At 41.5% G+C, this 22,289-nt stretch overlaps 2 protein-coding genes across 3 annotated transcripts in view; both read left to right on the forward strand.

Annotated features, from left to right (window-relative positions):
- Window positions 1–2,283: 2,283 nt before the first annotated feature.
- On the forward strand, window positions 2,284–6,107 carry cyp1a (cytochrome P450, family 1, subfamily A). Its single transcript, XM_076744355.1, has 7 exons — window positions 2,284–2,413; window positions 2,850–3,723; window positions 3,851–3,977; window positions 4,082–4,171; window positions 4,346–4,469; window positions 4,632–4,718; window positions 5,002–6,107. Exons 2-7 carry the CDS (start codon window positions 2,884–2,886, stop codon window positions 5,297–5,299), a joined length of 1,566 nt encoding a protein of 521 aa, XP_076600470.1. The 5' UTR covers window positions 2,284–2,413; window positions 2,850–2,883; the 3' UTR covers window positions 5,300–6,107.
- A 59-nt stretch (window positions 6,108–6,166) lies between these two features.
- The window catches only part of LOC143328931 (enhancer of mRNA-decapping protein 3-like), a 91,932-nt gene continuing 75,809 nt past the window's right edge, over window positions 6,167–22,289 (forward strand). Inside the window, exons 1-3 of one of the 2 annotated variants that reach the window (XM_076744584.1) lie at window positions 6,167–6,433; window positions 7,229–7,408; window positions 7,669–7,865. In XM_076744584.1, the coding sequence (XP_076600699.1) occupies window positions 7,245–7,408; window positions 7,669–7,865 (361 nt within the window). In that variant the 5' untranslated portion in view covers window positions 6,167–6,433; window positions 7,229–7,244. Of the gene's footprint in view, window positions 6,434–7,222; window positions 7,409–7,668; window positions 7,866–22,289 lie in introns of both variants that reach the window. The other variant, XM_076744491.1, reaches the window with a different exon arrangement.

Here is a 22,289-nt window from a genome sequence, read left to right on the forward strand (position 1 = left end):
TTGTACCCAACTGTTTACACATCACCCCCTCATCCAGCCATTCTCACGTGGCTGAGTGGGATCCAAATCTCAGAATCAATACAGACTGAATAAAATTGTTCCCTTCCAGATTTTATATCCAGGTGCAGTCAGACAGAAACCTCACTGACAGAAGCAGCTTTAGATTCACGTCCTTCATTGATTTAAGGCAAAGCACCAAGTGACATAAAGTAAACAATTATTAGAGAAATGAGCGTCTTGATGACCTAAATTAGGATGATCGATGACAGAAAGTGCAGCCTATCACACACTTAACCTTAAGCAACTTGCATCTTAACTGAAGAAACTGAAGAAAGGAACTTCACCTCATTACGCGAACAACGACCAGTCAATAAGGGTGAAATCAGTCAATACAAAAATACTTTCATCCATATCCAATTGTTTGTTTTTGATTGGAAGATTTAAATGTTTGGTCATATCTGTTGCAAATCTGTAAATTTAGTTTGGCATCTGGTTAGATTGTGTAAAAGCTGCAATACTTGGAACATGGACAAATGAAAATACAAGCAAAGCAGATTAGAGACGCAAGCCTAATTATTCTACTTTGAAAAACACAGTATAATCCTACTTTGATCATATTTGCGGTCGTACTTTCATCACGATCCTGTTTAGACAATCACATTAGGAAAGCTGGGATAGCAGAACCTGGTGGCCAGTTTAGTGTTTAAATCCCTTCTTTTATCTAGCGTCACAGACTTTCACAGGTCACAGATTTGGGTGTAACACCTGTTGCACAAGTCCGCATAGATTGAGGCCACACGACAGTGCGCAAATCCCAGGTGTGTTTGGTTACACATGGAACAGTTTTAGGGTTTCGAAAATCAATAACACTCATAATTGCCATTTCTCAGCTCACACGCAAAGAGGGTGTGCGAAATGATGCTTCTTAAGCGCCAAATGGTACAGAGCAACTGTTCAAAGCTCACTCTGAAAATGCTATGTGGGTATAAAAATTTGAAAAGGGGACAAAGAGGAATGATATTGAAGTCATATACCCTTGTACTCCAGCTGCTTTGCACGATTGCCCTCTCCTTCCCTCCCTCCCCAGCATCCTCCTCAAAGGGGAGGTGAGGGTTTGATCACCACGCTCTCACGCAACTGGTCAATGTTTAACCCCAGTGGAGAGCTGACAGATACAAGCACGACAGGGCATTTGAGTGTTCTGTATTCTCAGCCCAAACCTTGATCTTATTACTGGAGCAAACAGGTTTTACTTTAGACGGCAGGAAGCCAACAATAAGAAAAAACTATGCCCGTGCCATCCATGTAAAGATGTTGTTCTTTGGCAGGTCGATGTTCCATTATTTCCAGAGGGGAAAGTTTCCTCGCGTTTGCATATAGATGTTTGACTTTAATGTACTGATGTAATAATGTATTTTTCCACGCAAGAGACAAATCATTCTTCTCAGTCCTCACCAACAAAACCCTCCAAATTCACAGTACCTTGATAACGAACTCTCACAAACTGTTGATTCAAGTCAGTTCGAAATCACATCATCACAGGAAAGCACCAGCTGAGCTCACACATCGCGTGCTCAACAGGAATGCGTGAGGCGTATCAAGCTGCTACCTGCTGAGTGAGAACCCCGACAGGATGATCAATAAAGCTTTGATGCAACACCTATCAGGAGTAGGAAATTAAATTGTAACTCATGAGATATCAACAGACGAGTGTGTGATTATTTGATCAGAAGACAGTTAAAGAATAAGGTTTCTGCATCGGCAAACAACACTGCGCAGGTGAGGTCAAAGTGCGAATGGTAGCGCATATAACTCAAATATTGCACACAAAAAAAGTATATATCAATATAATTGTTGCGGCTGCAAACCTCTATAAAGCAAGCTGCAGAACAACAGCTGACATGCAGGAAATTTGATATTGTTATCGCAGATTGTTTTTTGGTTTTTTTGATAGTGGAAATTATACTTGTCTGTGATGGCTATTATGTCTTATCTTCCCATAAACTATAAAACATGAAACGCAGCAGCGCTGCGGCATTGTTTCAACGGCGATCGTAAAGCATGCGATTAATTTCTTTACTGATAATGAAACTTCTAACTGTTTTAAACTTCGCACGCACGCAAACACCACACACGCTCTCTCTCTCTCTCTCTCTCTCTCTCACACACACACACACACAGAGAGAGAGAGAGAGAGAGAGAGAGAGAGAGAGAGAGAGAGAGGTTACGTCATGAACAGCATCCAATGAAGCTGCGGAACGCTCTATAAAGCAAGAGCCCGTTCTCACTTTGGAGGACATCAGGAGTACAAACTCGGGCAATAACTTTACTGCACCATATTTTCGCTACTTTTAACTATTGACACGCACTTGTGGGACCACAGCATTGTTCCTACACCGTTCTACTTTCTAAGGTAAGCTTAATACATGCAAATGACGACAGACTGATTTCAAACTGAGCAGGCAGTGTCAGAGTGACAAGAGCCAAGGGCTGACTGGAGATTATTTTGCAAGCGTAACTGTTAATAAGCATAAATTTGGACTTTGCAGCTGCAACTTTTCGTCAGCACATTTATTTTTTTATTTTTTGAATTAATGGGTTTTATTAATGAGATTTCCTTGAGTCATAGCATGGTGATAATAAACTTTACACAGCCCTCTCCTTCGCATTGCCAAACCTCTTTAAGTTTGTGATTTTAAGGCATGTGAACCTACAGAGTTAAATGAAAACAAGCAAATCTTGTGTGACAGTTTCTCTAAACTTTATGGTGCATGCAGTCAACATGTTGCACAACACTTCTCTTCCTCCCTACCTTCACTACTCTAATGCCCCTCCTATTTAATTCCCAGGTTGTGCAGAAGCTAGAAAAAAGGAGTTGTCATCATGGCGCTAATGATACTTCCATTCATTGGATCAGTGTCAGTATCTGAGAGTTTAGTGGCCCTGACAGCGGTATGTCTGGTCTACCTGATCCTCAAGTTTTTCCGCACTGAGATTCCTGCTGGGCTTCGTCAGCTGCCTGGACCAAAGCCCTTGCCTATCATTGGGAATGTGCTGGAGGTGGGCAGCAAACCTCACCTGAGTCTCACTACGATGAGCAAGCGTTACGGCGATGTCTTCCAGATCCAGATAGGCATGCGTCCTGTGGTTGTGCTGAGTGGCAGTGAAACAGTTCGACAGGCTCTCATCAAGCAAGGGGATGATTTTTCGGGCAGACCTGACCTGTACAGCTTCAGCTTCATCAACGATGGCAAGAGTCTGGCCTTCAGTACAGACCAGGCCGGCGTCTGGCGTGCCCGCAGGAAGCTGGCCTACAGTGCCCTGCGCTCCTTTTCTACCCTGGACGGCACAACACCAGAGTACTCGTGCATGCTGGAGGAACACATCTGCAAAGAGGGAGAGTGTCTGATCAACCAGCTCAACACTGTCATGAAGGCTGACGGCAGCTTCGACCCCTTCCGCCACATTGTTGTCTCTGTTGCTAATGTGATCTGTGGAATGTGCTTTGGCCGACGCTACGACCACAATCATCAGGAACTGCTCAGATTGGTGAACCTCAGTGATGAGTTTGGCCAGGTGGCGGGCAGCGGTAACCCTGCAGACTTCATCCCTCTTCTTCGATTCCTGCCCAGCGCAACAATGAAGAAGTTTGTAAAGATCAATGCTGACTTCAACACGTTTGTGACAAAGATTGTTGGGGAGCACTATGCCACCTTTGACAAGGTACTCCACACACTTAATCATTACTGAAAACTTATTTTGTCCACTCTTCCTCTACATTATAATTGAAAATGAGACATTGTTTCCCTTTTTAGTTATTAATTTTGATTGTTCAATCGTGTTATTTCAGGACAACATTCGTGATATCACTGATTCCCTCATTGATCACTGTGAGGACAGGAAGCTGGATGAAAACTGCAATGTCCAAATGTCAGACGAGAAGATTGTTGGAATTGTCAACGACCTGTTTGGAGCTGGTAGGGCGAATTTCTCTGGTTGTTGAATTATCTGATCGGAAGTAACCTCTCCACAAATACAGAAAAACATCTGTGTCCTCACAGAGGTTATGATTCTCTTCTAGGTTTTGACACTGTCTCCACTGCCCTGTCTTGGTCAGTGATGTACATGGTGGCTTACCCAGACATTCAGGAAAGGCTTTTTCAAGAAATCAGTAAGTACAGCTCTTTTACACAGAATATTTCCTTGGATTACACATATATCTCACAGGACAGTAAAAGATAAATACCTGGCTTTTTAATTGAGCTAAAATGTGAGACAGGGCTATACACTGCAACGTCCATCCTCATCCTGAGCTAATACTCAAATGATCTCTTTTCTTTTCCAGAGGACAATGTGGGTCTGGATCGCACACCTCTTCTCTCTGACAGATCCAACCTACCCTATCTGGAGGCCTTCATGCTGGAGTTATTTCGCCATTCTTCATTCCTGCCCTTCACTATCCCTCACTGGTGAGGTTCATCTCATTTCAGATTCACGAGAGTGCCACATGTGCCTATGTTGGATGTTACTGACATGCTAAGGTCTCACGGTTCAAAAATATAGCTATTACAAGCATAAGACTGTATGTGATATAAACCTATGAACAGGACTGACACTTTATCCTTTTTCAGCTCGACAAAAGACACATCTCTAAATGGCTACTTCATTCCCAAAGACACCTGTGTCTTCATCAATCAGTGGCAGATCAACCAAGATCCGTAAGTTGTTTTTGTCTTTATCAAACACGGTTGCAGATGATTGACTTAACATTCACACACACTTCAGAGTTGCCCAGTACATCCATTAAAGAGAACTCTGTTAAGGCAGAGGAAGGTTACAAGCCTCCCTCAAGGACATCCCATTGGTAGCTGTGAAGGAAGGCAACAGCAGCATTCATTCACTTCCCACACTGAACGGCTGAATGAGGATATATTAAAACTCTAATTGCATTTTTGTCGCCAAGGGTATTTGTCTTAATTCTGCATTCTCTTCACCTTTCAGAGAGCTGTGGAAAGATCCATCTTCCTTCAACCCAGATCGTTTCCTGAGCTGCAATGGCACTGAGCTGAACAAGCAGGAGGGGGAGAAGGTGATGATTTTTGGCATGGGAAAGCGCCGCTGCATTGGCGAGGTCATTGCACGAAATGAAGTCTACCTCTTCCTGGCAATCCTCATCCAGAGGCTGCAATTCCATGAGATGCCTGGAGAGCTGCTGGACATGACCCCAGAATATGGTCTCACAATGAAGCACAAGCGCTGCCACCTGAGAGCCACAATGCGAGCAAGGAATGAGCAGTGAAGCTATTTAGAATGTACAGTGCATGACGCAACAGGTGGTGTAAGTTGACTGTCACACTGTATAGGTCACCGACAGGTTAAGAGGCAGTGAAAGAAGCATCTCTCTCAGAATGTAAGGCCCTGGTTGCCAAATTGGATTGACAGAGCTAATGGCATTGAAGAAAATAAGTGAATGTTGCCTGCTGCAGATTGTCAGAGATGTCTACATTTGTATGAAGATATCTCTGACATGTTTTTGATTCTGTAAGAAATTCCTGCACATGATTGCTGCTTCTCAGTGAACTATAAGAATATACTCGGTTCCCCTACATTGTGTGAGGAACTAAACGTCTCTCACTAAGAAGTTGTAAAATACTCAGAGGCTAAGTTACCCTGTTCATCTTTGGGACAAACAGTATGTTTTACTGGATAGGCATTACTATTTAGACCACTGTATACAACATGTGTCTTCTGTGACACGAGACTCTGAACTGAGCAGATTCTGACATCTGACACCACTCACACTTGTAAGCTAATTTTTTGATTACATTATATGGGGATGTAAGACACTGAAGCTATATTTGTATCCCAAAATGTGATTTTGTATGTATATCAAGTGTTTATATTTTATAAAGTAATTTTTTATGTGCCTAGCGTTTGTATATATTTGAGGTGAGCTAGTTTTGCTGTGTATCTGTATGAAATATCAGGAGACCACGAAAGGTCCAGTGATTTTTGAAATGTAGTCCAAGGCTATACAATTTTGTATTTCTATCTCTAATGTATCAGTGATTATAACATACCAGGGCATGACATTGGAGCATCCTGTAATCAGCCATACAAATAAAACATGTTGTACTGATTGTCTTGGTCCTCTTAGTTGCTTGATTTGAAAGAAAAATAAGTCACCTACACAGTAAAATAGAAACGATACAGTCAATGATGTGCAAAACAGATAATCCGTGCCAGAATTTTAGCCCTCGCTTGAAGGGATTTAAATTTTGTACCGAGAAGAAAAAAAAAAAGAAAAAATCACAACAAACCCACGTGGGTGATAAAGGAAGTGACGTTACGTATCAACCCGGAAAACAGCACAAACAACAAACAGCTGGAGCTTTGGCTTGTCTTATCAACTCGCTGCAGATTTATCGACAAGGTAACTCTTTCCATCTGAGTATCCTCAGGCTGAGTATTGAAAAATACGAAGCACTCGTTGCATGTTCACACCAGGCCGCCAAGAGAAAAAGAAAATAGGGCAGATAGAAGCGAAGCTAATGTTAGCTGTGCAGCTAGCCAGCACCGCTCACTGTTAGTCAGTCATACCTAAATGTTGTGATTTTTCGAGTATTTCTCTAAACACTGCCCTCATATGGATGTTATTTTTAAAGTTATCCCCCCTTAGTTTTTAATATTCAATTCTACCTCAGACAGACTCACGCAACACTTGAAAATCCTATTAAATAAGCGATATGTTAGCTAGCTAATATCTCCACAGTGCTCGGTACACACACGAATTAAAACCTTGTAAATTAAGGGTGCAGTTTTTAATACACCAAGAAATCCGTAACAACGAGCTGTCAATTGGTTATCCAAGTTATTAGTCATCATTTCATCCCCATCCATGTCTTCTGTGCACCCTCAAATAACTCTGCAGGGCAGCAGCGTGAACTACGGTCAGTTCATTCAATTCAGCTGCTGCATTACGTCAGTAGCCGTAAATAAAGCGCGCTGGGTAAAACATTTGCCCATACATTTAGCAACAATAACCTAGCAGATTATTCAGTGGACTTTGGTTTAATGCTTCTAAGCAGGGAGACCGGATGATCAGGGCTGGAATTAGGGCCATGGGCACGATTTTAGAAATACTGAGCTGGCAAAATCTAACCTAAAGCAATGATCACAGCTGCTGCAGTTTGATATCATTTCTCTTGTTTATGTTTTTGAGCCACAGGATCGCAGTGAACAGAATGGCCACAGACTGGTTGGGTAGCGTTGTTTCGATAAACTGCGGCCTGATGTTGGGAGTTTATCAAGGAGAGGTGTCATCTGTTGATCATGCCAGCCAGACCATCTCACTGAGACAGCCCTACCACAACGGCACCAGATGTCCAGTTCCTGAGGTCACTTTCAGGTAAGAAAGGAGAGGGATGTTGACAAATCTGCTTATCCAGAAGCAAATACACAGATTTAACCAAATCTCCTTAAGCAATGTTGAAGGCTCTACAAGTAGTCAAATGTTTGTATTTCACCCCCCTTCAAGTCTAGAGACCTCTTACATTTTTAACGAGGCTACATTTGAAGGAACCATATGAGAAGCAGCACATTTTGCAGTGCATCAGTGCAACAACACAGTTTAAGCCCAAGCAAGGTCAGTAATTTGTTGTCTTCTAGTGCCATGGATATCAAGGAGTTGAAGTTTCTAGACATTCAGAATACAACCAACAAGCCCAGCACTGATCAGAGAGCTGCAGCAGAACCCAGCTTCATACCTCCAGAGCGCCATGGTCAGAGTGACAGAGTCACTCACCCTCATGTAACAAGCAGCAGCTCTCATCCCAGCACTGTTCCAATCACCATCCTACGCAGAGGTAGGTACAGGGGTGACATATGGTCTGATCACCTTCACAGTTAATTGTCTTTGGTTGAGACCATAATGAAAAGATATTAGTTATCACGATTGGTTAATGAATACGTAGATAACAGAGTCAGGTTTTGTAATGAAGCCTGAGACCTTTACACTCAACGCTGCCGGTGCTAATCAAGCTTCAGCAACTGAACACATGAGGAGAGCATGATTGTGCAGTGGAATACTAAAAGGTTGACAGGTTATTTTACAGATGTTCCAAAATATTTAGACTGTTTCACGTCAGCTGTCATAGGTTAGCGAAGCCTGGTTTATTTGAAGCGTTTGCTTGTTCACTGTGATGCAGCGTTTCTGAGTTCTCAAATCACAGAGCCATTGTTGCAAAGGGCATTTTGGTGGTTATGTACAGCATAGCTGGAATTTACCACAGCCTTGGCCGTACAATACTCTTCTGTTGAAGAGCATAAAATTGCTGTTGTTCATTGACTGAAGGAAATGTGACACACAGTTGAGTTGGGTAATATGGTCACATATTACCCAACCTTGTTTATAATTCTCAGAAAGTTGCCACTGAAGATGGGCTAAAAATGCAAAGTCACTCAACATCACTGATGTTGATTATACAATAGACACACGTGATGTTTTCCAGCCTACAGTTGGAAGGAAGTGAAATTTCTCTGCAGATCAAATGATTTTTCCAATGTCGGATGAATGTGCTGTTTTAAAAGTTCTTAATAACTTCACAGTGACAGTGGCATAATCACTGTACTCCACTAAAAGAGAGATGTTTTGAGCAAAAAGGCTTTTTTTTGGGGACTAGTAACCCATTCAGAGCAACAGAGTGCCTGTGGCCCATCTAAAAGAGTCAGTGTGTGTCAGCAGATCTTTGAGAATTTAGTTTAATTACTGTAATGTGAGCTTTTTTCCAATATTACAGACACTTGTGTCACAGCTGCCTGACTAGTCTAAATAAAGGGGTGACAGAGTAACAGGAACAATTAACAATGTCATGCAGTCCAACACAGTGGCTGTAGCCAAAACATTCAACCATTGTGAAGCTTGTGTTATTGTTTATATTAGAGCTTAGACTGTGTTGTAGAGGAGTACATTCAAGTCATTCGCAGGGTAATTTGTGATGTTGTGTTGATAAGCGAGTGTCTTGTCTAGCGTTTTCCAGTCATCAGTGTTGAGGGTCAGCTTGTGACCGCTGTTCCTCTGTGGCAGATGCCGTATGAGAATGCAGTTTGAGTCATCTGGAGCTGTTGTAGCTGTAATTTGCCAGTAGTATTTCAAAGTTAATGTGCTATTCTGCTGGGCTGCTCGATTTTGGCAAAAATCCCAGTCATCATTGACATCGTGACATCTTGCATTTATTAAAGTTAAGAAAAATGTTGTTTTCACAGTGGATATCTTTGACCTTTAGATATAATTCAACTGAAAAACATAAGAAAATAAATCTGTAGTAACAATAATCATATAAAAGTAATATATTACATAATGCAATAAATACACTTATTTAACATATGTCTTTTTTATTTGCTATATAAAATGAAATGCGTAAACAGCATGAATTGACGGGCTGGCTTGACCGGGTTTTTGCAAAGAACGACTCACTTGACCGCAGTGAGTAAACATGCTGCAGGCTGGCTGTTTGGCCTTTAAGGGAGGGGCAAGAGTGCAACACTGTAAAGGAAAGGGGCATGCTGGATTTATAGCACAAGGCAAACGAAGGAGAATCATTGAATCAAAATGAAATGTTGCACAATAATCATTTTTTACTCAGTTATCTTTTTTCAAAATAGAGGCATAAAGGCAAAATCTGAACAAAGTAAATTGATAGCTGTTCTTGAACCAGTTGGAGCACATACATGGTTTGGATCTCTTTCGAAAGGTGACACTCTGAGGTTTTATCCCCAGCAATCAGAATCGCTGTAAATGCTACTGGCCTTGAGTGATACATGAGTAATACCAGTTTGAATACACTGAAGGAGAAGGATTTGTTTTAAGCCTGAGTATTTTTATGCAAATAGATACTTGCAGATGACTATATCTGGGCCTTAGCTGAAAAACACAATGGGACCACAACATGACTCTAGTCCCCTTTCAATAAAAACTGGCAACAATACCACAGAGATTAATAATAGCCCTTTTGTACAAATCTCTTTTTACAAATCTCTGAAATATATCCTGAGCTTTACGTACATAAACATGCTCTCGGCATATTTAACCATTTTTATCTTTACATGACATGACATTTACTTTTTGAGCCATTCTTCCCGCTGGAAAGCCTGAGAAGTGTGTGGATGATGGTGTGTTTTGAGGGATGTACTGTCAAAATTCTGGAATGATTTTTATGAGGAGTGCACTATGGGAGATGGCCTCAAAGTGCCATACGTAAGTCATGATTTTGGTGAACAAGAATGGGGAAGTGTAGGCTGAATAATCACATTTGGCTGGCAGAAAGACAAGTGCCTTTAAACTTGAACCTGTATTTCTAGAGCAAGCTGTTTTGGGCTTATGGAGAGTGATCTTTAGGAGTTCCTCAATGAACTCTTGAGGGAGCTTGCCCACCTAAAAACTCATTCAAAAGCCTGCTTTTTTGATTTCACAGTGAAGCAACACACGCCCACCTGTTAGATCAGAGCTGAAAGGGATTGTGGCAGTCTATGAAAAGCTACAACCAGTGTCAGCAAAGACCAATCACTCACCCCAGTACCCAGGATGTCCAGGAGAAACAAACTGTCAAGTGTCTAAGTACATACCTTACAGAGTCAGACACCCAGCACTCTCTCCTTTTTCCTCAGATTTTGCCTTGGATCAGACAGGAAAGAGCATCACTGTCAGCTTCACACAAGTTTAGGGACTTCAGGGAAGACCCATTGTTACTTGGAGTTGCCAGTCAGTTATGACAACTACCCAGATTTTAGCATGAAGTGAATAAAGTCTGAGAAAGCAACTTATGGGGAATGGACATTGTTTAAGATGCTAATATTTCAGCCAACAGGAACTGGACTGCCATCAGAGGTTCGTGGTTTTTTTTTTTTTTTTTTAGATTTTTAGCTCATGAAGGAAGAACTACATCTACCATATTTGACCTAACTGAGTGTCACAGCTTTAACGTGCTGGGGTTTTTTTGGTTTTTTATTAAAGGATCCCTGCTGCAGCAACTGTGAATAAATTGCACCTAAGATGCAACATGTGCCTTTTTTTGTATATTTGAATACATAACTCAGTTAAAGCGTGTGTGCAATTTGGATTTTGACTCAGTTGCAATAATATAAATACGTGCAAAATGTAATTTGCTGCAGTGCAACTAATGTTGCTATTATATCAAACTGTGGAAAGAAATGGGATTGTTTGAAGAAAGCAAAACTGGATCAGGGACTTGTCCAAGAAGCAACATGGTCATTTTTTGTTCTAAATTAAGTCTGAGTTTAGCAGGACACCCATCGGCATTGATCACGGCATCCATGGAGAAGCCAGCGGCGATCTTTGGGTCACCGTTTGTTTTGTAAGCTTCAGGCCATATCGACCTTCTGGAAACCCCATCAATGCATCAGCTGATTGCAATCCCAAATGGCTTAGGCTTGTATTGTCCATCAATGTGCCAGACACAGTTTCGGGCACAGCTGAGATAAGATGCCTTCGCTGTCTGTTTCTTGACCTCAGATACGCACCATCACCATCCAGTAACTGTAGCAATATTTGAGCTGTTTCTCTGTCAGTCACAATTCCATGTAACCAAGGTTTTTAGTGCCTCCATCTGTAACCATGACACAGATGTTTCCAGTTGCTCTTCAATGAAAGTTACTACCGCAGCCACATTGTTTTATTCTTTCTACGCCACAGCTGCTTCTTGCTTGAAATCCTTAAAGGGTGTGTTTCCTTGGTACAATCCCATGTGAATCAGCAAGCAAGTAAAGTATTTAATCTATTGTAAAACCATGTTTAAAGTAGTCCTCAACCATGTCAGATTGAATACTGCTCATGCCAAAGAGCTGCTGCCACTGTGAAACAAACATGGCAACATGTAATCTCTGTGTGCGGAGTGCTTTGACCATCTAATGGAAGTAACGTAGACAATAATCTGAATGCAAGTGGTCAGCTGGACACGTTGGAAACGCACAATAGACACAGCTGTGAACAGCCGTGTGGCTCAGCTGCCCACCTGTGATCAGATCACCCAAGATGCATGTTATTGGCAGGTGTAAACAGGGCATCCGTGTGATGTTTCAGAGGCTTTTCCTGTGAGTTTTTATGATTTCATACCCTGGAAGTTTAAAGAAATGTACTCGTTTCATATGCTAACATTGTTTGGATTCTGAAGCAGTGAGAAAGAGCGAGCAAATTCAGTTGTAGCTTTATTTTTTTTAATTGATTTTGATATTAACTTTATTTTTTGTGTTATTTTTGAACATTTTTTAAGATGATTATTGTTTAAAATGTATTATTGATTGAATGAATTGATTGATTGATTGATTGATTTCCAGTAGCTAAATTAAAGTGACACCCATCCAGACCTTAAACCTTCAATGAGAGCAATGAAAAACTCCTGAATAAAGTAAGGGGCTGAAAAGAAGAAACCTCGGGAGCGCCCACTCAAAGAAGGATTCCCCTCCAGGACAGTCAGCTGATAGGTGCCAAAAAATGATTGTAATGATGATTTTTTCTGTGTGTCTTACTGATTGCCTCATTTAGTGTATGTCAGTATTTTAAGTAAGTATTTTTGTAATACATTAGCATGGGGAGAGGGGGAACTGGGTGACCATTGAGTATCCTGTATCCATTCTGGGACTGCTGGACAGACGGGAGATAGAGTCGAAACCAGTCCAGTATCTCACTGTACAAGTCAGACTTCATTGATGGTGTCTCACTTTAACGTTTATGTCGTTTGATTCTTCTCCTGTCGTCTTCATCGTCTTCCCTTGGTCTCTTTCCTAGAGCACCCTGGACGTGGGTCGTCCGCCTCCATTTGCTGGCTGACTTCCTGCTCAGTCTCTTCCACAGCACCTGCATCCTCATGAAGACTGAGATTGCAAATACTGTGAATAAGATCATGGCTAGTTTGGGGCGTGACAGTGTCAGACTTGCTGTCGAGAAGTTCATGACACCGTCTTGATTTTTTCCTGCTGCTGCATTTCCTGGATGGACCGGGGAGAGGGTCCTCATCTGCAGCTTCAGCAGTGGCACCTGCACGTCCGACTGGACAGTTAACAGTATTCTTGTCTTGTCTTCTGTTATTATTTTCACAGTCATTGTCACTGTCTGCATCGTGCTTTCTTAACTGTTTCCTGGATGGACCGGGGAGAGGGTCCTCATCTGCAGCTTCAGCAGTATCAAAGTCACTGTCACTGTCAGAGAGGCCGTCAGATTTCCACCATCTGACTCGTTTGTTGCTTCTCTCGTCTTCATCTTCATCTGCATCTCTGTCATGCTTTCTTAACCGTTTCCTGGGTGGATCAGGGAGAGGGTCCTCATCTGCAGCTTCAGCAGTAGCACCTGCACATCCGACTGGACAGTTAACAGTATTCTTGTCTTGTCTTGTATCATTATTTTCACAGTCATTGTCACTGTCAGAGAGGCAGTCAGATTTCCACCATCTGACTCTTTTGTTGCTTCTCTCATCTTCATCTTCATCCGCATCTCTGTCATGCTTTCTTAACCATTTCCTGGATGGACCGGGGAGAGGGTCCTCATCTGCAGTATCAAAGTCACTGTCACTGTCAGAGAGGCTGTCAGACTCCCACCATCTGATATCGTTGCTGCTTCTCTCATCTTCATCTGTATCATGCTTTCTTGGCCATTCCCAGGATGGACCAGGCATAGGGTCTTCGTCTGCAGCTTCAGCACCGGCCCCTGCATGTCTGACTGGATGATTAACAGTTTCCCTGTCTTGTCTTGTATTATTATTTTCATGGTCAGTGTCACTGTCAGAGGAGCCATCAGACTCCGATCCTCCAGACAGCAGGTTTTCTACTTCGATTTGCACGTCAGCATTGAGGTTGTTAGCATTGTCAAAGTTAGCATTGTTTTCATCATCCCCTTCGTCGTCATCATCGTCATCGTCATTGTTTTCGTGGTTTACACCATTGATATTGATAGGGACGTCATTGAAGACATGGTTTTCATCGTTGTCCACATCATTCATGAAATTGTGCGCTTGCAATAAAGCACGGGCAACGTCAAGGGGCATTCCCTGACGGAGGCGAATTTCTATCCATTGAACGTACCAAGGACGAGGTTGATCGAACGGTGGCCTACTGTCTCTTAGAACCATGTGCATGTTAATAATTGGCCGATTTGGGCCATTGTGCTCACCATCTCCTTTGTCATCCATGTTGACTTTACTGTAACACCAGTTAAAAACTGTTTGTTTGCAGAAAAATGTCTTCCTGAAATATGTTTTGTCTCTGAGTGAAACTGGATATCCTGATGTCTTGTAATCTGTTTTGAGCCTTTGTTGTGTGTGTGTGTAGATGTGTGTACTTGTTGAATTTATAGTACTGAGGCTCCGACGTTACGATGACGTCACAAAGCCATCCTATCTTCATACCGCATCAAAGCCACATTTATGTTACTGCTCTTGCCTTTGATCTTTTTTTTTTTTTTTTTTTTTTTATTCCTCTTTACTATTACATACGCATTAAAAATCAACAGAACTGCACGTATGACACGTGCCCTCACTTGGATCCACATGGGCACTTTTTATTTTGCGTTAATACCACATACACCGCCCAAGGCGTATTTTGATGTGGACTTTGTCGTGGCCGACCAATTACCAGCGTTGTGGTCAATCGTGTAGGACAATCGGGCGTCTGTGCTCGTGGAGTGTGACATGTTAAACGACCTGTAGCATGTCAATTTTTTTTTTTTTTTATTTATTCATTTATTTTATTTTTTTGTCTTGACATGCCTGGTGTGACATCTTCTACGACATTTTCGTGAGCGTTTTCCACTCAGGTGTTCTCTCCGGAGCGTAGCCAGGTAACCATGGTGACAAGGAGGAGGAGGGATGCCGAGGCTGCTGCTGTCAGGCGGGACAACGAAAGAGGAAAAGTTTGTTGAGCTGTGGCGACAGTACCCCTGTCTATTCAACATTTTCTGGAGGGAATACCAAGACCGAGTCAAAAAAGACAAACGTTGGCGAGACATAGCTGAAGCTCTTCATCAGCTGGTGAGCAGCTGGCTGTGCTGTCTGAACATTTTCCCCGGTCCTAACTGCGGGAATACGCTGATTACTATTTCCAGATCTAACGTTAAAGTAGTCTGTTTGATGTGGCCAACACAGCCAAGCCTGCTCCTTGTAGAATAAATAACGGTGGAAATAAAATGACTAGACGTGAAACTCATTGTACCTGTCCTAGTTGTTATCCGGATGCTTCACAGTACATGTATAAATAATGGCCGAATGGGCTCAAGTTTACACTGTCTTTTGCATTTGTTTTCAGTTTTACAGCGCATCCACAGCTGTCTTTTCTTTCTCACTTTTTTTTTTTTTTTTTTTTTCGGCTACACATGATCGCCAGTATCACACACAAGGCTTCTGTCAGTTTGACTGGCAGTTGTTTCACCGCCTCCACAATGACATCTGAACTTGTGCCTGATCATGAATAAGACAGGCTGTGATTAGTAGGGGTATTTCATGTAGTCTTACCAGTCACCCAACTAAGACACAGCAAGAGTTTATGGTACTGTGATCGTCAGATCTGACAAGGTGACCATTGTCAAAGACAAAGACATGGTGTAGTCTGATCCCTGCATTAGCAAAAAGAGTTGTGTAAGTACAGGGTACCTACCGAGTACTTTAGAGGAAAGGAGAAACAAATTATACTGCAAGTACTTTGTAAGTACTTGGTGGAGTACTGGTTGTGTACTGATTCATACACCGACATTACATTGTGAGGTCAGTGGAATTACACAGTTCATGTCAGGAAATGTCATTGCGACAAGCATTGAAACTAGTTAGTTTGATACCAAAGCTGTGTTGTTGTTTGGATGCTCTACAGAGACCTGAGGTGCATCTGAACCTCTCTGCCTTAAAGTTCAAGCCAACCAAAATATTTTTACACAAAAGGCTGCAGACACGTTGACGGACATGTCTGTGTTCAAGTGAAAAATGCGCAAGTGCTAAATAAATGACGGAAAACTGCACTGACATGGTTTAGGTTTTAATTTACTGATGTAAATCTACAAATGTTCCTTCCCTCAGAAACAAGAAGCTGCTGCTGTTAAGTGCATTAAAACTACCATTTTTCATTCAGAAAAAGTTTTTTCAAGACAGTAACATTAGTATTAGATAAATGTTCATTTAAGTTTAGCATTTGTGTCTCATTTGTTATCATTATTGAATGGTTTTATCAGAAATATATATATAAAAAAAAACTATTGAGGCTGTCGGTCCTCTGCAGTGGCCGCAGGTTCGACTCCCGCCTGCGGCTGATTTGCTGCGTATCTCCCCCTCTCCCTCTGCCCCATTTCCTGTCATGCCTTCAGCTGTCACTGTCATAAAGGCTAAAAAACACCAAAAACAATTTAGAAGATGCATATAAAAAACAAAACAGCAGCATGATTTTCGCATTATATATCAGCCATCGCCTAATTTCACATTATACTCTGACTTTAAATCCACACAGATATGAAACACATCTTCAGTGTGTATAATCCAGTGGTCCTAACCCTTTTTTTTCCTTTTTTTTAGTGTTTATGTCATAATATGGTGGGTTTGCACAATAATATAAATACGTGCAAAATGTAATTTGCTGCAGTGCAACTAATGTTGCTATTATATCAAACTGGGGGGAAAAAACGGGATTGTTTGAAGAAAGCAAAACTGGATCAGGGACTTGTCCAAGAAGTAGAAATAGCCATCTTCTCTCAGGTTGTCAGGAAGGTCTGTCCCAAACTGGACACACTCATTCTGCAAGATCAGACACCATCGTCTTGGACGAAAGGTTACGGCCTCTGTTTCAGCTTGGTTCTCAGAACAATGCAAAAACCACTGCTCGTCAGCAACATGGTCATTTTTTGTTCTAAATTCAGTCTGAGTTTAGCAGGACACCCATTGGCATTGATCACGGCATCCATGGAGAAGCCAGCGGCGATCTTTGGGTCACCGTTTGTTTTGTAAGCTTCAGGCCATATCGACCTTCTGGAAACCCCATCAATGCATCAGCTGATTGCAATCCCAAATGGCTTAGGCTTGTATTGTCCATCAATGTGCCAGACACAGTTTCGAGCACAGCTGAGATAAGATGCCTTCGCTGTCTGTTTCTTGACCTCAGATACGCACCATCACCATCCAGTAACTGTAGCAATATTCGAGCTGTTTCTCTGTCAGTCACAATTCCATGTAACCGAGGTTTTTAGGCAAGGCAAGGCAAGGCAAATTTATTTGTATAGCACAATTCATACACAGGCAATTCAAAGTGCTTTACAGAAGCATAAAAATACATTAAAATCATACATTTCAAAGAAAGAAAGAAAGAAAGAAAGAAAGAGATTAGAAGAGAATAGAAAAATAAAAATAAAATACAATTAAAGGAACATTAAAAACAGAAGCCAGTAAAAGACAATAATTTAGCATTTAAAATGATTACTTTAAGTAAAAGCTTAACGAATAATAATGTTTTCAACCCTGATTTAAATGAGCTGACAGTTGGTGCAGACCTCAGGTGTGCAGGGAGAGTGTTCCACAGGTGAGGAGCATAATAACTGAAAGCTGCTTCACTTTGTTTGGTTCTCATTCTGGGAACACACAATAGACCTGTCCCTGATGACCTGAGAGGTCTGGATACTTCATATGGAGTTAATAAATCTACAATATATTTCGGTCCTAGACCATTTAATGCTTTGTAGACCAACAGTAAGATTTTGAAGTCTATTCTTTGACTCACAGGAAGCCAATATAGTGATCTGAGGACTGGTGTAATATGGTCCATTTTTCTGGTGTTTGTAAGGACTCGTGCTGCAGCATTTTGAATCAGCTGTAGCTGCCTAATTGATTTTTTGTTTAGGCCAGTAAAGACTCCATTGCAATAGTCCAACTTACTGAAAATAAATGCATGAACCAGTTTTTCCATGTCTTCTTTGGACAGACATCCCTTAATTCTGGTTAGATTTTTCAGGTGGTAGTAGGCTGATTTGGTAATGAGCTTTAACTGGCTGTTAAAATTCAGGTCAGAATCAATAATTACACCAAGATTTCTGGCTTTATCTGTTGTTGTCAGTGACATGGAATTAAGGTGAGCACTGATCTTTGACCTTTCATTTTTGGGGCCAAATACAATCACTTCTGTCTTATCTGCATTAAGCTGAAGAAAATTGTGGCACATCCACTCATTGATTTGATGAATACACTCACTCAGTGAAAGTAAGGGACTGTAGTCATGTGATGACACAGAAATATAAAGTTGTGTATCATCTGCATAAGTATGATAAGAAATATTATGTTGCTCCATGATCTGAGCTAGGGGCAACATGTAGATATCATCTTTTGTCGTTCAGACACATGCTCACCAATTGACACAAAGTAGTCTCTATCTTGTAAGTAAGATTTGAACCAGTGTAGTACAGTGCCAGTAAGTCCCACCCACTTTTCCAGTCTGTCAAGAAGTATGTCATGATCAACTGTATCAAAGGCAGCACTGAGATCTAATAATACTAAGACTGAGGCTTTGGAAGCATCATTATTCAGATGTATGTCATTTAAAACTTTGATAAGTACAGTCTCAGTGCTGTGGTGTGGACGAAATCCAGACTGAAATGCATTAAAAAGATTGTTCTGCATCATGAAAGCATGCATTTGTTGAAAAACAACCCTTTCAATAATTTTTCCTAGAAAGGGAAGATTTGATATTGGCCTGTAGTTACTTATCGCTGAAGCATCCAGATTAGTCTTTTTTAGGAGAGGTTTTATTACTGCAGTTTTCAGGGCCTGGGGAAAGTGACCAGACTGAAGAGAATTATTTATAATCTGCAACACATCTGGAGCTATGCAATTAAAGACATTTTTAAAAAAGTTTGTTGGCAGAGTATCAAGGCAGCATGTTGTGGATTTTAACTGTGATACAGTTTCTGCCAGCCTTGTATGATCTAGAAGGTTAAAATGTGCTAGATTAACTGGAGAACAAGAAGGCACAGATGGACTTATCATTTTGCCTGAGCTGGAGCTGCACACTGTTTGTCTTATCCTTGAAATTTTATCTGTAAAAAAGGCTGCAAATTGATTGCATGACTTGTTGGATAGCAGCTCAGGAGGGACTGATGCTGTGGGGTTTGTCAGTCTATCCACAACAGAAAACAAAGTGCGGGCATTATTACAGTTTCTGTTGATAATCTCTGAGAAGAATGCTTGCCTTGCCTTCTTTAGTTCATGGTTATAGGTGTGGAGACTGTTTTTGTAAATCTCATAATGAACCTGGAGTTTAGTTTTTTGCCACCTGCGCTCTGCCTGTGTGCAGACTCTTTTCTGGACTTTGACCAGTGTGGTGTTTCTCCAAGGTGTCTTTTTCCTTCCTGATAAAACTTTTGTCTTAACTGGGGCGATGGAGTCAATAATAGCCATAACTTTGGAACTGAAACTATTTACAAGGTCATCAGTTGAAGCTGAGGGCAGTGTTGGTGATGGTGTAAAACACTGAGTGAAGACTGCACAGGTGTTATCATTAATATAACGCTTTTTGATTACCTCTGTTCCACTTTTGTTAAGAGTAGCAGGTATGGCCATTTTAAATGACACGCAGTAATGATCAGAAAGAGCAACATCCATCACCACAACCTCAGAGATATTGAGCCCTTTGGAAATAACCAAATCTAATATATGCCCTTTGTTATGTGTTGAATGTGTTACGTGCTGAGATAGGCCAAAATGATCCAGGATGTTTAGAAGTTCTTTAGCACATCCATCTTTGAGATTATCAACATGAATGTTGAAGTCACCCACTAACACAACACAGTCAAAATCAATACAAACAACAGACAGTAGATTGGCAAACTCATCGGAAAACTTTGCATTGTATTTTGGAGGCTTGTAGATGGTTACGAAGACTGATCGACAGGGAGACTTAGATTGAATGGCAACATATTCAAAAGATTCAAACTGACCATAAGAGACTCTGTTGAATTGAATGCTATCATTAAACAAAATGGCGACTCCACCTCCTCTCTTATGCATTCTTACTTCACTTATGAAACTGAAATTTGGAGGGGCTGACTCATTGAGAACTGCTGCGCTGTTATCTTGTCCTAACCAAGTTTCAGTTAAAAACATAAAATCAAGCTTGTGCTTGATGATAAAGTCATTGATTAAGAATGATTTGCCTGCCAAAGACCTAACACAAGAGCTAAATTAAATGTGCTAAAAAGTCCAACATCCCCATTTTCTAGAACATACTGTGGCTGACGTGGAATACATGTTAAATTCGATGATGTGATGTTTCTGGAGAGATGGGCCGATCTTCTCCTCCTACCTATTGAGACATGAATCACTGCTTCCGGCACAATGGGCCCTGGCTTTTCCTTGGAAAAGTCAGGCATAACATTTGCCTTAAAAACTGGACCCGGAACACATCAGTTACCAACACAAATAGGTGGCTGTGCTGGGCTCTTACTAGGGGACTGGAGTAGGTTCAGATCAAGCCATGGAGGGGGTGGAGGTGGTGCCCGTCAGCGCTGTGGTGGTGGAGGGGGACAGGGTGGTTGTAGGGGGCGGGGTGGAATTTCGGGGGACAGGATCCCAGATGGGCGAGGGGTAAGTCTGATACCCGCGGTGACAAGTTTGTTCATTTGGTCAGTAAACTCCAGCAGGGGGGAGGATGGTGATGGGATACCAAGTGAAGATGATGAGCTAGATGGAGTTAGAGCATACAGGCGGGGGGAGAGTTGGTTCTCCTTCATGTTTTGGTGTTTGCTGCTTTTTTTTGGATTCCTCTTGTCTCTTGTCCTTGGGAGTGGGAACAGTGTTCCGCAGGAAGAAAGATAGGTTGGAGGCAAAAAGTTTTACTCCTGACTTGTTTAGGGAAAGTCCGTCTCCTTTGAAAAAATGTCTGCGGTCCCAGAAAAAGTTGAAATTGTCAATAAAATGCACTGAGTGGACATCACATGCAGTTGAAAGCCATCTGTTTACTGCCAATAATCTGCTGAATTACCTCCATCTGTAACCATGACACAGATGTTTCCAGTTGCTCTTCAATGAAAGTTACTACCGCAGCCACATTGTTTTATTCTTTCTACGCCACAGCTGCTTCTTGCTTGAAATCCTTAAAGGGTGTGTTTCCTTGGTACAATCCCATGTGAATCAGCAAGCAAGTAAAGTATTTAATCTATTGTAAAACCATGTTTAAAGTAGTCCTCAACCATGTCAGATTGAATACTGCTCATGCCAAAGAGCTGCTGCCACTGTGAAACAAACATGGCAACATGTAATCTCTGTGTGCGGAGTGCTTTGACCATCTAATGGAAGTAACGTAGACAATAATCTGAATGCAAGTGGTCAGCTGGACACGTTGGAAACGCACAATAGACACAGCTGTGAACAGCCGTGTGGCTCAGCTGCCCACTTGTGATCAGATCACCCAAGATGCATGTTATTGGCAGGTGTAAACAGGGCATCCGTGTGATGTTTCAGAGGCTTTTCCTGTGAGTTTTTATGATTTCATACCCTGGAAGTTTAAAGAAATGTACTCGTTTCATATGCTAACATTGTTTGGATTCTGAAACAGTGAGAAAGAGCGAGCAAATTCAGATTCAGATTGATTTTGATATTAACTTTATTTTTTGTGTTATTTTTGAACATTTTTTAAGATGATTATTGTTTAAAATGTATTATTGATTGAATGAATTGATTGATTGATTGATTGATTGATTGATTGATTGATTGATTTCCAGTAGCTAAATTAAAGTGACACCCATCCAGACCTTAGACCTTCAATGAGAGCAAGGAAAAACTCCTAAATAAAGTAAGGGGCTGAAAAGAAGAAACCTCGGGAGCGCCCACTCAAAGAAGGATTCCCCTCCAGGACAGTCAGCTGATAGGTGCCAAAAAATGATTGTAATGATTATTTTTTCTGTGTGTCTTACTGATTGCCTCATTTAGTGTACGTAAGTATTTTAAGTAAGTATTTTTGTAAGACATTAGCATGGGGAGAGGGGGAACTGGGTGACCATTGAGTATCCTGTATCCATTCTGGGACTGCTGGACAGACGGGAGATAAAGTCGAAACCAGTCCAGTATCTCACTGTACAAGTCAGACTTCATTGATGGTGTCTCATTTTAACGTTTATGTCGTTTGATTCTTCTCCTGTCGTCTTCATCGTCTTCCCTTGGTCTCTTCCTAGAGCGCCCTGGACGTGGGTCGTCCGCCTCCATTTGCTGGCTGACTTCCTGCTCAGTCTCTTCCACAGCACCTGCATCCTCAGGAAGACTGAGATT

The sequence above is a fragment of the Chaetodon auriga genome, chromosome 1 (genome assembly GCF_051107435.1).
Source record: "Chaetodon auriga isolate fChaAug3 chromosome 1, fChaAug3.hap1, whole genome shotgun sequence".
Lineage (NCBI taxonomy): Eukaryota > Metazoa > Chordata > Actinopteri > Chaetodontiformes > Chaetodontidae > Chaetodon > Chaetodon auriga.

Excerpts from the sequence above, each read along its gene's own strand:
- cyp1a (XM_076744355.1), top strand. The coding sequence starts at position 2,884 with ATGGCGCTAATGATACTTCCATTCATTGGATCAGTGTCAGTATCTGAG. Across the intron at positions 4,172-4,345 it reads AAGGCTTTTTCAAGAAATCA|AGGACAATGTGGGTCTGGAT; the intron begins GTAAGTACAGCT and ends TTTCTTTTCCAG. Across the intron at positions 4,470-4,631 it reads CCCTTCACTATCCCTCACTG|CTCGACAAAAGACACATCTC; the intron begins GTGAGGTTCATC and ends ATCCTTTTTCAG.